Source organism: Drosophila busckii, chromosome X (genome assembly GCF_011750605.1).
Source record: "Drosophila busckii strain San Diego stock center, stock number 13000-0081.31 chromosome X, ASM1175060v1, whole genome shotgun sequence".
NCBI lineage: Eukaryota > Metazoa > Arthropoda > Insecta > Diptera > Drosophilidae > Drosophila > Drosophila busckii.
In genome coordinates, this window is record NC_046608.1 from 4,762,314 (window position 1) to 4,779,272 (window position 16,959).

The 16,959-nt window shown below is 33.3% G+C and overlaps 1 protein-coding gene across 1 annotated transcript; it reads right to left on the bottom strand.

Annotated features, from left to right (window-relative positions):
* Positions 1-385: 385 nt before the first annotated feature.
* LOC108606602 lies at positions 386-1,383 on the bottom strand. The gene is made up of 2 exons (XM_017996862.2): positions 604-1,383; positions 386-549 (listed from the first exon to the last, which is right to left on the bottom strand). The coding sequence occupies exons 1-2, from the start codon at positions 1,167-1,169 to the stop codon at positions 546-548; spliced, it is 570 nt and encodes a 189-aa protein (XP_017852351.1). The 5' UTR covers positions 1,170-1,383; the 3' UTR covers positions 386-545.
* Positions 1,384-16,959: the final 15,576 nt, after the last annotated feature.

Consider the following 16,959-nt stretch of genomic DNA (forward strand, 5'->3'; position numbering starts at 1 on the left):
AGCAGCAGCAGCGAACGTAACATTCAAATCAATCAAAAGCAACAAAAAAAAATTATATATATATATATACGACGACGACTGTTAAAACGAATTGGCAGCACATGGCTACGGACTTATGCAAAAGAGCGAGAAACGTATAATTTTTCATCGAATGTGTAGAAAAAAAAAACAAGCGAAATGTGCTGCATGCTGATGAAGTTGTAACAACCACCCAAACCACCCACTCCATATAAAACATATGATGAATGCGCATAGAGCGGGGGTTGAGGGTGAGGTAATGTGCAGATAGCGTGTGTGTAAGTCACACACACAAACATATGGCTAGGCTGTTTATTTGTTGCTACTTTGCATATTTTTTATTAGTAAAATTTTCAAAAATGCGTAATTTTGAGTTTAAGCATTAAAAATTATTTAGAATTTATTTCTTGAGCAGGCCGAAATATAAGCCTAAAATCTATTGCCATAGGTGCTACTAAAAATGAAAGGCTAGGATTAGCATGTGAACAGTCCGGTGGGTGGGTGGCTGGGTGGTTGGGTTGGTCAGCTTAGCTGTAAGACAGTTAAAAGTTAGAGAGTGCGCTATAGTGTGTGATTGAAACTAACTGCTTAGCATCCTTGGCGCCATCCAAATGCACTTGCTGCTTAAGCTCCCAATAGTTGCTTATGACCAACTCGTTGCGTCGCTTCTCGCTGGCCAATTCCTCGGCAAGCTTAACCAGCTCATTGGCCAACTGCTGTGGGCATTTGGTTAGCTGCAGCACTTCCTCAACATTCGAACATTTGCGCAGCGATTGGCATTGACTTAGCCCAAAGTTTGGCTGCTTGAACGGCAACTTTAGCTCTGGCGCATAAGTTTGCGGCTTCACAATTAACTGCTTTATCATCTTTGCATATTCCTTGTGCCGTATCTTACGTTGATCCAATTCGTTAATTTTCGAACGTATGTTCTCCAACTCGACCATACGCTGCACTGGTTCCGGTGCCTCCAGCATTGTCGTCTCGCTCTCTACGCTCTGGGACGCCAGCTGTGCAGCTGCCGAGATTTTCGTCAACACCTTTGAGCGACCGTCATCGTGTTTGCTATAGGAACGAGTTGGTGCCAGTAATGTGGCCTTATATGCGCGACTTATCCACGAGCTAACTGGCATTAGCTTTTGCAATGGCAGCATGTCAAATTTTGCACTTAACTTTAAAATTACAAAACCAAAAACGAAAAAAAAGCTTTCTAAACAAAAAAACGCGTTAAAAAAAATCCGAAAACAATCGCGACTACACGTATATACTAAATTTAAGACTGTGCCCGTATTTTAAGCAATTATTATTTACTTAAATTTTGATTTTTGCCACGACGAAATACGGAACGAGCTAAAAAAAAAAAATGTATAGAAAGTAACTCAATAAATATTTAATGTTTGCTAGCAGACTGTAATTTGTTGACTGAACTGAAAATGTTTAGAAATCTACAGCAAGACTTTTGGATAAACCAAAAGCCTGCTGAGGTCAAAACTCAATGATTACTAGATTAGCATTAAGTGAGCAAAGAATATGTACAAGTAAATATAAAAATAAAATTTTTATGCTGGCAAGGCTTATTTCTTGTGTTAAAAACAAATACATATTATTATATATATTTTTGGAGCTATAAAAAAAATTTATTAATTTTTATATATTGCTAAAATAATAAGCAGAATTGTTTTAATTTTTTATATTGCGCAATTAATTTCAAAAATAATATTTATTTACTAATTTAAGTTTTACTATAAACAGTCTATTAATTGAAAATTATTTTCAATTATTTTAAATTAATAAAGCAGCATGTTAACATTTAAATGTTTTTATATAACTAATCAATTTAAGAAAAATCTATTTATTGCATCAATGGAACGTGCAAAATAAAATTAATTTATTTAAGAATTTTAGCAATAATTAAAATAGCTTTTTCAAGAATTTTACATATTTAAATTAAATGTGATATGCAAGCTTTATTTATTAACTAAATTAATGTCAGAAAATAATGAAGTTATGCTTGCAAATTGTTTATTTATGTATAATAAAATATTAGCTACAGTAATAGAAAATAAAGTAAATTTATTAAAGAATTATACAAATATTTAAATTAAATGTGATATGCAGTCTTTAATTATTAAATAAATTGCAACTAAATTAATATTCGAAAATTATGAAAATTGGTAATGGTATTTAAAATGAATTGTTTATTTACATATAATAAAATATTAGCTACCGTAATAAAAAAAAATAATAATAAATTTATTAAAGAATTTTAAAATTATTTGTGATATGCAAGCTTTATTTATTAAATTAATTGCAAGAAAATTATTAAAAATGCTTGCAAACATATAGCTCTTTAAAATGAATTGTTTATTTTTATATAATAAAGTATTAGCTACTGTAATAGCAAAATTATTTTAATAAATAAATAAATGTATTAAAGAATTATACAAGTATTTAAATTAAATGTGATATGCAGTTCTTAATTATTAAATTAATTGCAACCAACTAAATGTTAGTAAATTATGGAAATTGCTTGCAAATTGTTTATTTATATATAATAAAATAAATGTGCATGCTGGACTGCAACTAATAAATTAGCTAAAATCTGCTCTAGCCTGCATTTGTCTAAAAATACATATATGATCGCATATAAATTATAATTGAAAGTCTGATAAAAAAAAAACAAATAAAAATTGTTGCAGTTGCAATCGCTGGCGCTGTCATCAGTTGAGATTGCTGGTCTTAGGCTCTGGATCGCTGCTGTGTGTGCTGATGACTTGATTTGAGCAACTCAAATTATATTTTAAGAAACTAATGCCGACGACAGACAACCCAACACCCCCTCCCCGCCCCTACACACACAGCCAGGCATCTCGATCATTCTCTTGGACGCGCTCCCTCGCCTTTCGCAGCTCTCTAGGCATGTTAAATGTCATTTAATAGTTGACAGTTGCACTTGCTTGTTGCTGTTGTTGTTGTTGTTGTTGTTGTTGTTGTTGTGATTATTGCAGTTTATTATTATTTTGTTCTTTCTGCTTGTTTTTATTTCACTCTTTCTTCGTGCGACTGTTTGCACACACAAAAATTTATGTGTAGGTGGTTTTAAATTTATGTTGTCGTTGTCGCCGACACCGAAACAAGTCGCGAAAAAAATTCTTTTGAATTTGGTTCGTTTTTCTTTAATAAAACTAAATTTTATTGCTTACACTAAAAATGCGCAGCGCACACACACACACACACACTTGAAAATGGCCCATTAGACTGATCAACGACGTAGCTTGGCTTATGCCATTTGCGATCTGGCGCTGATCAAAGTGTCTTATATTGAAGACATCCTGCTCAAGTAGTTATTGCCATCCATACGATATTTTATGTCATAGATCAAATAAACCAAATATATATATAGTTAATGCTAACGATTTTATGTTGCTGCTTGCAAATTCATAAATTAATATTTATTGCAAATTTTTATAATTACTATGGGAAAAATAATTCTGGGAAATTTTGCAAACCATTAAAAATATTTTTATGGCTTACAACAAATATTTAAGTAATTCTTGATAAATAATTTTTATGCTTTGTTAGTGCTTTTCACTTTCTGCTTTTGACTAATTTAAAAAAAATTTATTTTATTGCCTATATTAAAGAAAAATTTATAAAATTTAAAGCGTCTTAATTGCGAAACTTCGCAAATGATTTAAAACTATTTTTTATAGCTTAGAAAAATAATTAGAGTAATTCTTATTTTCTTAATTTTTATTATTTCTTAGTGCTTTTGACTATATATGCTTTATATTAAATATAATTTAATGCTGCTTAGCATAATTATTGAGCAAATTTATTTAAATTAAATACTAACAAAAAATATATTAAAAATAGTTATGCAATTAACGCTTTATAAATATTTTTATAGCACAGAAAAAATAATTTATTGAATTTAACTCTTGAGTTTTAAACTACAAAACTCTTCGATTTTAATTATTGACATTCAAATTAATTTGTAAATTAATTCCTAACTGATTTGCTTCTTCATATGGCATTAACTTACTTTTTATTACAGTTACATCGAGCGTAAAAATATATTTGTGTCTATTCAATTTGCGTTATGAAATTAACTAAAATTGCAACAATTCAAACTCAAACTTCTATGCAATTTTTAGAGAGTTTCAATTGTCTGGCAACGCTTTCAACAATGAGTTTACAATTATTGTGCCAGATCTTTGACTTTTGACTCTATTGTGACGGTCTTTAGAAAGTTTTGGCAAATCATAAATGCGACTATCAAAAATGGCGCCATCCACTACTCACGTCTCGGTCATGGATCACAGCCCCAGCCCATATTAAAGCGCTAGAGACTAGAGTAAAGAGAAGCGCCTAAGCGCGGCTTTGCGCTCTAAGTTGAAGTTTTTTTGTGGCTACATGTGTAGATTTGAATATTTGGCGTACAGTTGCCGCCGCCGCCGCCGCCGCGACGTCAGTCAGTCAGTCAGTCAGCGAAGCGCGTAGGGCCAATGCCGTCTTGCCTCACGCCTACGTCGCTGCCACTGCCACTGCCACTGAGTACGCATTAAACGCGCTCAAGACTTGAGTTTTAGGTTCATTTCTGTTTTATTTATTTATTTATTTTTTTTTTTTTTTTGGTGGGTCTTATCTAGGTGAGTGGTGGTGGTGGTGGTGCTGGCATTCCACCTGCTTGCTTAGCGGGGGCAGACGCCATTTTGGAATTTCGTTTTCTGGACGAATGCCTCTAATATGAATTAACAAACAAGCTACGTAAAAAATAATATAAAACAAAAAAATTCGAAATGTTATGCTCATTGTTAGTTTTTTGGATAGACTGGCTATATAATTCGGTGCTATGTGTTTTTTTGTATTTGGCTAATTAGCGTGGCTCATGGGAAACACATGGGGAAATGTGCTGCGCTTATAAACTGAATTTCTTTAAAAGCATTATTCAAAAAAAAAAAAAAAAAATGGTTTTGTTTTTATTTTTGCATAAATTAAATAATTTCCAGTTTATATATATAATGTTGGCAGGCAGTTGAGCAATAATGGGGCGCAACGCTAATGCAAATGGCTTTAATAGATTAATCAAAAATGTAAAATAAAGAATTTAGTGCTTTGAAGACTTGAGTTATTTCTTAGATTTTCTTTTATATATGCAGCAATTAATGCTAAATATATTCTACTTTTTGCTTATGAGTCAATTATATTTTTTTATAGCAATACTAAGCAATTTAAACTAAGCTTAAATATTTAAACAAATTTGTCTTAAATTAATTTAATTATATTTACGCTAATAAAATTTAATACCAAATTATATTTCTTTTATTTTTTGATGACTTTATCTTAAGCAAATGCAATTAGTAATATTAAAATAATTTTTGTAATTTAATTGAATTAAAATAAAATATTTAGTACTAAAGTCTGCATTACATTTCTTATATTTAGTTTATTTTTATATACTATTCAAGTTATATTTCTTATATTTTTTATCATTTTATTTTACGAAAAGTTAAAATAATTTTTGTAATTTAATTGAAGTCAAATTTAAGTAAATTAAATTAATATTAGCCAAGTAGCTTAAAAATAAATTTTTGTAGCTTACTTAAGATAAGTAATATTGATAAAAAATGCTGCAAAAAATAAAATAATATTTTTTTAAATAAACTAATTGCTTCATATTCGTTGCTGCTCTAATAAAACAAATATGCCGCAGCAATTTGGATGTAGCGCATGCAAAAAGTTATTAAAGCGAGACTTTGATGCTTACACACACACACGCACACACACACACACATGTGCGCATATTGTTTTAAGTTTTAAGCTTTAGGTTCACACTATAAAAAAAAATTAGTAATATCTTTCATTGTTTTTGGTGTTATGCTCGCATTTAGTTTATTGTTAGCATTTGTCTGTCTGTCTGTCTGTCTGCCTAGGTTCAATGACTAATTTATGAAAGTTAACCTGACTTGGCATTTTGTGTTTGGCCAATGGCCGGAAATTTACGCCGCAGTTCGTAGCGCTCGACGGACGCTTCAAGCAGCAACATCAATTGAATAATGCGCTATCAAATGTTGCAACAACAGGCGGTTGCAACACAAACAAGTGTCGCGACCCTAGCCGACAAGGATATATTCCAGGAAGTGCGTGTACGCGCTTCTTATCTTGCGGTTGGAACAGAATTTTGGTATTGGCTTGTGAAATTTCGCATCCTAACCAGGGATGCTAATCAGAGGCGTGTGCCGACAAAAGGTTGCCGCTCTCACTCTCTCTATGCTACGCTTCTAATTGAGCCATAATGCGCTCCACAGCTTGCGGCATTTGATTTCTTCTTGCACTTTTGCCGACTTTGCCGTCTAAATCAATTTTAATGTCGCACTTTGCATTTAATGTGAAGTGTGGAGTCGCTTTGGTCAGCTGCCGATGCCACTTACATTAAATATATGCATCAAAAATTGATGATGATGCATTTTTAACGATTCCGAATGAGAATTTTTATGCGCTTTGCATTTGACAAACCATCGACAGCGTCTCGTGTCTCTTTCGCTGATCAAATGTAACAATCTCGAACTTGAATGCATGATGATCCATCAAGTTGTCTACTTAAACATTTGTTATTGTTCTTGTTATTGATGTTTCAACGCAACGTTATTGCCTCAATTTGATTTTGATGGCCTTTTGATAAATCACCGACTAAAACTCGCCCACTCAACACACAACACACAACACACGACGACATCGACGAAATCGACTGGCGTCTTGGCCTTTGTTTATGTCGCTCTTCGAGACATATTAGGCTGCAATTAATGCTATCTTTTGTTTTTAATGCTGAGCAGAGTTTGGTTTTTATCGCAGCTTGCAAAAATACTTATGAGCTAATTATATGGAGAGCCCAAGCTGAGTGTGTCAATAGTTACAGTGGGCAGTGTAGTATTTATTTGGAATTTTATTGGCATACTTTAGCCAAAGATTTATTTAACGCAACAATTTGTTAAAAAATATCACACATAATTTGCTTAAATTAGCTCTAAATTATAAGCGTTGATTGCATATATAAATTTGATTTATATAATTATCATTGGCTGCTCAAAGTAAATTATTATAAAAAATTTAGCAGACATAAATGTAAAAAATATTACGCAATCCTAATAAAAAAAATATTACGCAATGCTAATAATTTTATATAAAATATGTGCTTAAAATATTTTTATTTTTTAAATTTGTTTTATATAATTATCAAAACTAATGAATTTGCTGCTCAAATAAAAGTACTATAAATATAAGAAAAAATGTAGCAGACATAAATGTAAATAAAATTAATATATATATATATAAGTACGCAATGCTAATAATTTTATATAAAATATGTGTCTAAAATTTTTTTTAGATTTTAAAAAATATTTTTAATGCATTTGCTGATAAAAGTAAATTACTATAAATATAAGAAAAAATTTTGCAGATTACGCAATGCTAATCATTTTATATAGTAAATGTGCTTAAAATATTTTTAGACTTTAAAAAATATTTGTTTTCCCCAGTAGTCATCATTTAAATCTTTTTTGATAGCGCAATTTGAACAAGAATTATTAAAGAATAGTTAGCATTAAATTAATTTATTTGTATTTTTAAAAATTAATTTTTGACTTAGACAAAGTCTTGATTAATTAATGCATAATTTAATGTTTTATTTAATAAAGAGCGTTTCAGTTTTAATGCAATTGCTTGAGCTTTTAATTTAAATTATTTTAATAATATTCTGTTATTAAAAATGAATGAATGAAGCCGCTTCGCTTAAGTTTTTAATTTTTAGTATCTAAGTATTGCTGCTACCTTTAATATTTTTATTTAAAACATAAAAATATAATTTTCAATGTCTTACTATTTGCTTATATTTATTAAATTATTTTTTTTATATATGCACTACTGTTACCAACTCTGTTAGCTACAACAATTTGGGAACTAAAAACCTTTAGTACATGTCAAAGGCGTTCTCTGCCTCTAATTGTTGCAAGTCAATGTGGATCACACGCTGCGCGTCAGGCGTAATTATTTAGTTGTTGTTGTTACTGTTGCTTCGTAGCCAAATTGAATTGAATTAAATTGTAGAAGCCAAAGCAACGAATGAACAACGAAGTGTTCAGTTCAGTTCAGTTCAGTTAATGTTGCTGTTGTTGTTTTTGTTAGCCACAGTTGAGCGATTCTTGGGTGTCGTTGTCGCTGTTGCCGTTGCCTGCGTCTTTAACTTATTGTTGTTGTTGTTATTGTTGTTGCTGTTACTGTTTTGTGCTCATCGTCACTAGCCGGTGACGCCGCCACGATCGCGTCTCACTTGCACCTGCAACACACAATGACAACGATGACGACGACGTCGACGACGACGACGAGTCTTCAAGTTGCCCGAATCGACCAAGTATCTTTCCCAGTTGTTGCTGTTGGCCCAACTTCCACTTCCACGATATATACAAGCAACACCATCTCCCAGCCATCAGCATTCGTGGCCACTGTCACTGTCAAGCGTAATCATAATTTATTGTAATTATTTTGTATTATTTTTTAAAATTGTTTTAATGAGTCGTCGCCATCGTAGTCGCTGTTGCTGTTGCTGTCGTTGGCTGTTGCTGTTGCTTCTTCGACTTGCAATCGTTTTGAATTTTTACCTGATTTTCGTTGTTGTTTGTGTTTGCGTTTTAACAACTTTTGAGGCAACTGACTGACTTGACGACTATGACGATGTTTAGTTTATTTTTACCGCAGTCACCTCGATCTGCCCGTAATTACATTATAGATATTTCCATGCTATGATTACCGTTGTTTTGTTTTTTTTTTTGCCAGCAACAACAGCATTTTGTCATACGAAATTTCATAATCGGAAGTGTTAGCTTAAGTCTCTCTCTGTAATTTTTTTTTCGAAGCGTTATTACTGAGCACTTTTAATGAGCCGCAATTATTGAAATCTTTCAAATGCAGCGGAGCTGCGAGAAATAAACTTCCTTACAATTAATTTGATGTCTTGTATAATGACAAATAATAATAATAAAATAAGTATGTGGAATTCATGTAGAGCGTGTTTTAGTTTGATAAACTAAATTTGAAATAAATGATTTAAGTATTACGTAAAGTAGCTTGTTGTGGATGCCGAGTGGAATGTATTTGTAGCAAATATAAGCTGCATGTAGTAAAATGCGTGCATTTGAATTAAAATAATATAGTGGATCGTATGTGGATTGTATTTGAAATTCATTATTTTAGCAAGCCATGCAGTATACATATATTAAGCTATTGAGCAGTGCATATAAAAAGAGTAGCTGGTTGTGGAAGCCATGTGGAACGTATTTGAGAAAACTTGCACTACATGTAGCAACAATTGACATGCTTAAATTATAAAAATACGTCACACTGCCACTGTAAATGCGTTGTGGATCGTATGTGGATTCTATTTAAAATACATTGTCATTTTACAGCACTCATATTTATTAAACTAGCCTACATATTAATCTATATGCAGCTGTATATCAATTGTAGCTTGCTGTGGAACGCATTTAACGCTACTAATCTCACTAATTGTTTACGTATTTAACTTTCGAGTGCACTTTTATTAGCATTACGCAAGCGCTGTCGTTTTTAGATGCTGACGTTGTGTCGTCGCATTGCTCAAATGGCTGGAATTTTGTTTTTTGGGCACCTGTTGATCTTGTGCAAACATTAAATAGTTCCTCTACGGCCTGGAAACAATGAGGATCTCTAACCGAAAAATCAACAGACAGCCACATTGACAAGCAAACAATTACACATGTTTTATTTTTGATAAGCGCGCGCGCTCGTGTGTATTGTTTTTTTTTTTATTTTTATTTTATTTCAAATCATTTGTTTGCACTTTATCAGGCGTAGGCGTGTGTTGCTTGCTCTGACTTTGATGTGGGCTGTGTGTATGGGGCGATAAGATAGTCTTGTGCAATGATAAGGCTAAGGTGCCCATTGTGGTTGAGCTGCTGCAGCTTCAGTTCATGCCAATGTCATGTGGCTAATTTCCGAGAATAGTTTGCTGACAAGTAATTGTTATAGAAAAATAAACGCACAGCAATCAAAATACAAATTCTACCAAGAATCTTTCTATTTACATGCGCTGATAGCAATATAAGGGAAGTAAGCAGCAATGTCAATAAGATTGTGTGTGTGTCTCTCAAGCTGCAAGCTAATCGGCATCACTTACTAACTAACAAACATACAATATAACTGCTCTTGTTGTTGTTAATTCTCTTTGCTTTACTATATACACTCATGATTGTCGCCATCGCCATCGTCGTCGTCGTGCTGGGCTCATTATTTTTATGGCTCTTTGTGCGCCAGCAGAGAGCTGCTAGCCAAAAGTGATCTAAATCTATTGACTGAACTCCCAGAGACGGGCCAACAATTCAAGCACCTGAGAACCCGGCAACAAGCGAATGGCTTGTTATAATTTTTATGACGTTTTTTGCTGCCGCATTTCTGGCTAACTATTTATGCCAGCAACAGCAACATTCACTTATATTTTTATTGTTATTCATGCATAATGCCAAAAAGATAAATAACAAATAAATTTCCTACTACTATGTACTCTGAGCCCATTTTCTAGAGCTTCTCGCCTCAAGCACTTCACTCTCTGGCTCTTGGCTCTTAACTCTGTGTGGTAATTATTAATAAATGCTGTTGTTGTTGTTGTTGTTGTTGTTGCTGGCTTCGCTTCTTCACTGCTCTCTAATAATATTCACGCTTGGCTAAACATTGAAGAAAACTGCAAGACACACAGAAAAGTAGAACTAGACAAAGTCAAAGTCGAAGACAAAGTCTCAAAGTCTTCGAGTCTCGACTTGTGACTCTCTTCTTTTTTTTGCTCTCTCTCTGGGCCATGCCCTTAACGCTAGCGTCGACCAATTGTCTTTTGGCACATTTTCAAGTTGAACGCTCGGCAATTTGCTTGTTGTTGTTGCTGCTGCTGTTGCTGTTCGTTTATTTATTTATTTTTGCTCTCTTTTGCTTCCTTCTACCATTGCTAGAGATTGTCTAGCGCGATTAAGCGAAAAACGAAACAGTCTCATAAAAAATATAGCTAGAGCAGCCAGAGCAGTATTCTGAGCTAGTATGTGTGTGTGTTTGTGTGTGTGGATAACAATCAAAGCTCAGCTTATGTATGTAGCTACATTAAAAATTAAAAATGGCGACTGTTATTGCTATTGTCGTTAGGCTCAGAGAGATCTGCAAGCTGATTAGCCACAAAAGCAAAGTTCAATGGCAATGTGGATTGCATGTGGATGCTAATTGTGTGTGTAATTGCGTTGGGTTGGGCATTGCTGTTGTGAATTGTATGACAAATATTAATTAATCGCATGTTTAAGCGAAATAATTCAGAAATCACTTCAATTCAGCGCAATTCTCGGAATATTTTTGAATTTCAGCGCGGAAATGATCTCAGCGGAATTCTATTCCACTAGTCATTTCTTCAGCACAACTGATTAAGTTCGTTGCACATACTTTTATTATTCGCACGCTTTATATTTTCTATCCGGAATAACGATCCATGCGAAAATGCTTTAGACGGAATTTTATTTCACTATTGACATTTTCTTCGCTTCGGACTAAGTTCGATTCACATTGTTTTATTTTTCGAAAGCTATCCGGAAAGCTAAGAGGAATTCCATTTCACCATTGACCTTTTCTTCATTTCTGCTTAAGTTCGTTTCATTTAGTTTTATTTTTCGAAAGCTATACAAAGCAGAATCCACGTGAAAATGATTTCAGCGGAATTCTATTTCACCATTGACTTTTTCTTCACTTCTGATTAAGTTCGATTCACATAGTTTTATTTTTCGAAAGCTATCTGAAAAGCTAAGAGGAATTCTATGTCACCATTGACTTTTTATTTACTTCTGAATAAATTCGTTTCACAAAGTTTTATTTTTCGAAAGCTATCCGGAAAGCTCAGGGGAATTCTATTTGACCATTGACTTTTCTTCATTTCTGATTAAGCTCGTTTCAGTTAGTTTTATTTTCCGAAAATGCTTTAAGCGGAATTCTATTTCACCATTGACTTTTTCTTCGCTTCTGATTAAGTTCGTTCCGAAATGTTTTCCAAAGCAGAATCGCTTGCTGCACTGCATTCGCTTTGAAGTCGGCGGCGCATTGTTGGCAACTCTAGACAAGACCCTTTCACTTTGGCATCGCTTATGCTGTCACATGTCAAAAATTTGCCAGCCAGCTGCCAACTGAAAGCAATGCTTCAATAACTCAACTCCACCCCCAACACCAACACACACACACACACACACGCATATCAAATGCAAATTCCTCGCTGCTCTGCCATGCGGTCGATTGCGCTCTGAACCAAACTGAAGCGGGAGGACTATAGCTTTGGACTGCTTTGCATATTGACATCATCATTTTGCCGAGACGACAAACTGTCAAACAAAACAATTGCTGTCAAATTTACTACAAAACGCGCGGGTGCTGAAAGAAAAACGAGCATAAAAAAAAATAAACAACAGCAACCGGCGAGAAATACTCGATGAAAAAAATTGAGCTGTCACGTGTTTTTTCTTTTTTTTTTTTTGAGCGGCGTAAGCGGCAGAAGTAATTTCAACATATCAATAAATTTTTTGACAATTTTGCTGTAAGGAAGTGCGCCCAACAACAAACCCCTCACCCCCGCCGGCAACTTAGTCTACGCTCCGAGTCGAAATATGTACGTTGAAACACCTTTTCAATAAATTTGCTACAACTGTCAGGCGAAACAATGTCATTGTCACAGTTAGTAGTGGAGTGAGCCCAGCGACCTATAAACCTGTCACAAGGGCAAGAACCCCGGGACTACAGCTGGAGCAGCCAGCAGCAGCGATGACAACGTAAACGACGACAACAACGACATTATTGTCGCTAAACAAACGATCAAATGGCAATTTAAAAGTTTTTATTTAACACTAAATCACCCACACCACGTCTATGGCCGCCTTGCCATACAAATGAGACGCCACTTCAGCCACCCAACCCACTCACCTCGCCTCGCCTGCTGCTTTCTTTTTCGATTTCGAACCCTTTCGACCAGCAGCAGCGCCAACCCTTGCGCGATTTTCAATAACTTGTAGTGAAAGCGCAGCCGAACAAAAGGCGCAAAACTTTACCGAGTTAAATTATGAGCTTGTATTTTATTTTTCTTTCCACTGCTTTTTTTTTTTTTTGCTCTCGCGCTTATTCTTTCGCTGCTAGCTTGTTTTGTTAACTTTGCTTTGGCTTTTACCAATTTTTTTTTCTTCAATATTTTTCATTGACGGGCTGACTTTTGACTCCCCATGGAATTTAGCGTTGTTTTTGTTCCCTTTTTTTTTTTTTTTTGTATTGCATGCATGAAAACATTTTTTGACATAAGCTGGCTGCTGACTTGGCTTAAGCAAGGACCGACTCCTTGGTATTGGCAACTTTGCTTTCAGCTATGTGTTGAATGCAAACACTTTACAAATTACTATTGTTGCTTTCTATTGAGAACGTAGCATGTCGTAGCCTTTCTTATATTCTATTATATTACTTAATAAAAAACAAAGTATTAACAAAGCGTTTAACTTTCCGCGCTTGTTTCCCACTGTGAAACTAAAATATCTGCTGTTGTATAGACTTTAAAAATATAATAAAGCATTGAAATGCTTATAAATATTTTATAAAAATAAAAATAATATTTTGTACTATAAATTTAAATTTATTTATATTAAATTAAATAAAAGCATAAGTAAACTTAATGCAACAAAAACTATAAAGAATAACTATTAAATTTAATAATAGCATTAAAATGTTTGCATATTTCGAAATAAAAAATATGAATACTAATTATAGAATTAATTAAGATAATTTTCTACTAAAAACTTAATTAAGGTTTTTAGTATTTATTTGAATACATTTTTGCATATAATATTTTGTTTAATAATTGAGCACAAAAGTAACTTGTTTTTAAAATATTTTTTGCTCTTATGCTGCGCGTATTAATTTTATAAATTTGTTTTAATTATAATTTTTAGCAGTGTATGCATATTTTGAATTTTTTGTAATAAATTAATAAATTGCTTGTATTTATTTAAATAATTATTAATTAACTAAATTTATTTGATCTACTGACATTTTAATAATTTGCTTCTGTAATAAATATTCAACTAAATGTATTTTAAGTACTGACATTTTAATAATTTGCTTGTATTTATTTAAATAAATTTTGTAATAAATATGCAACTAAATTTATTTTATTTAATAATTTGCTTGTATTTATTAAAATAATTTTTGTAATAAATATGCAACTAAATTTATTTAAAGTACTGACATTTTAATAATTTGCTTGTTCATTTTTGCTAAATAATTTTTGTAATAAATATGCAATTAAATTTGTTTGAAGTACTGACATTTTAATAATTTGCTAGTATTTATTTAGATGTGTTTTTTTTTTATAGCTAAACTAAGCTGTTTACTTAATTTTGCCAGCTTGTCAAATGCAGGCAAATGCAATTTGAATTTAAAATTGCAACTGGCAACTGCGATCAGTGGCAGCTATCAAGTTGCCTAGTCAAATGTGCTATTGTTATTGTATGAATATATATTGTATATAGCCTACATACTTAGCTGCTCATCCTGCCAACATTTGCAGCTACTGTTGCTGTTGTTGCTGTTGCTGCAGCGGCTGCAACAATTGCTGTTACGCTTCGTTGAGCAGCAGCAGCAACAACATTTGACGATGACGACGACGCTGTATAGGGCTGATTGAAAGATTATTTTGCACTGATAACGCTAAAAACGTATGGTTGGATGGTTGACCACAAACCACCACCACCAGCACCAGCACCAAAGAGCAACAGTCCCACCACCACCACCACCAGCAGCAACACAAACAATAAAAGTCAAATAGAGCGAAGCCGGGCCGAGCGCAGAGTTAAACTAAAAATTGCAGTTCGAAAAATTGTTGCGCTTTGGGTTTGCGTGTTTGCATTTTACATTTTTTTGCATTTAACATAATTTTTTTGTTCGTTGTTGTTGTTATTGTTGTTGTTGTATTGTCTGTTTTGTCTGCACTGGGGTCGCCGTCATCAATTCGCAATGCATTTCCCACATTTTCAGCGAGCGATGCGACCATCATCATTAATAATATTGAAAAGCCCTAATTACGGTTAAGTGGCCCAAACGAGTCCGCGCTATATAGTCGAATAAATTGACAAAGGGTTCCTCCAACACACACACACACACACAACAGTTTCAACAGTTCGAATGTGCAACGTATTTGTGGCAAGTTAGGCGACGCTGCTGTGCGTTGCGCTCATTGCGTAAATCATTTTTCCCACCCCTAGTCGCTGCTGTTTGTCTCTTCACCTGCCCAAGGTGCTGCCGCTGCTGGCCCATTGCTGTTGCAGGTGCATGACCCAGACACAGAGATCTGCTGATGACCCTCATACGCTCACATAATGAAATCATTTATAATTTCTCTTACTGACACTCAATGCGTTTTCGTTCGCTCTCTCTCTCTCTGTCTCTTTTCCAGTGGTTTGTCGATCGTTGCAATGTCCTTTATGACTTAACCTCCTGGGGCCACTTGCAACGGCTGATTGCCTGCGCCCATTGATAACCATTGATGCCCAAACAACAACAACAAGACACGTGGCTACTGTTGCAGCTGCACTTGCTGCAGCTGATCGGAGCGCAACGCGCGCGGTCTTAACGTTTAGCTTGTTGACCAAGTCAAGCAGCTTAACAGTTCACTATAGACTTCGTTTTTGTTTAATATTTAGCAAATTATTTGGCAATTTATATGATTTTAATTTCAATGCTCATTGATTTTAAATAAATTCAGCTAAAATATTTGCTAAGCTTGCTATTAATTTTTGATTAATTTTATAGTAAATAAGCAAGAATCCAGACAATCCATACTGCAGCTTTTTATAAACAACCAACCCGATTAAGCAAATTCTGTTTTAACCTATCCTTACCTAAGAGCGAAAATTGCAGCTGCTTTGACTGTTCCAATAAATCCAAAATTATTTCTAATTATCGATTACTATTATAATTTATTTTTAGAGAGTTTTCTATAATTATTTGTGCATTGTTATGTATATTATTGTAACTATTTATTTAAACTTATATATCATTTGATTTATATTTATAATTTTTTATATATTTTTATTTTTATATATTTTAATTTATATATATTTTTATTAAAGGCCAAACTGTTTGGCGTACTTTAAGTTGTGCCAAATTTATAAAAAAATGGTATTATTGATTATTGAAGCCGTGCATATGCAATTAGTTTATATATACGCCTGCAAAATTAAATATAATAATATATAGAATATAGAACATATTTCATCTTTGCTCAAATTAAAGTTATAGAAATAAGAAATACATTTTAAAATAATTTGTGTATAATTTTTTATAATTTCAATTTCAGAACAAAAGCAAATGAGAGTAAAAAATAAACAGATAGTTAAATTAAGCTAATAATTGTTTTAAATGCTAAAGCTTAAAATTTTTTTATATATAAAATTTAGAATAATATTTATATTGGCAAATGCAAATAAACCTTCTCGTTTATAATATTAAATATAATAAGTACTAAGAATTAAAAATAATAAATATTTTTATAAATATAAATGAAAATTTCCGCTTCGAGTTAAATAACAAACTTGGCTCTGAGTAAGCAATTGAGAGCTTTACTCTCTCTCTCTCTGAGAGCCTTACGTAGGCTTTGACTTTGCTGTGCGCTCGCTGCGTCGCCTTTTGTGGCATTGGGAATTGGTCGCTTGAGTCAGCAGAGCAGGCGACGATTTGATGTGCTCGAGCTTATAATTTCGGAACAGAACTAAATACACTTTCAGCTTAATTTTTTTTTTACCAAATCATAAATAATAGAAAAATCAAAACAAATTCGAAACCATACGCTAAATTAAAGTT

Excerpts from the sequence above, each read along its gene's own strand:
- LOC108606602 (XM_017996862.2), bottom strand. The coding sequence starts at position 1,169 with ATGCTGCCATTGCAAAAGCTAATGCCAGTTAGCTCGTGGATAAGTCGC.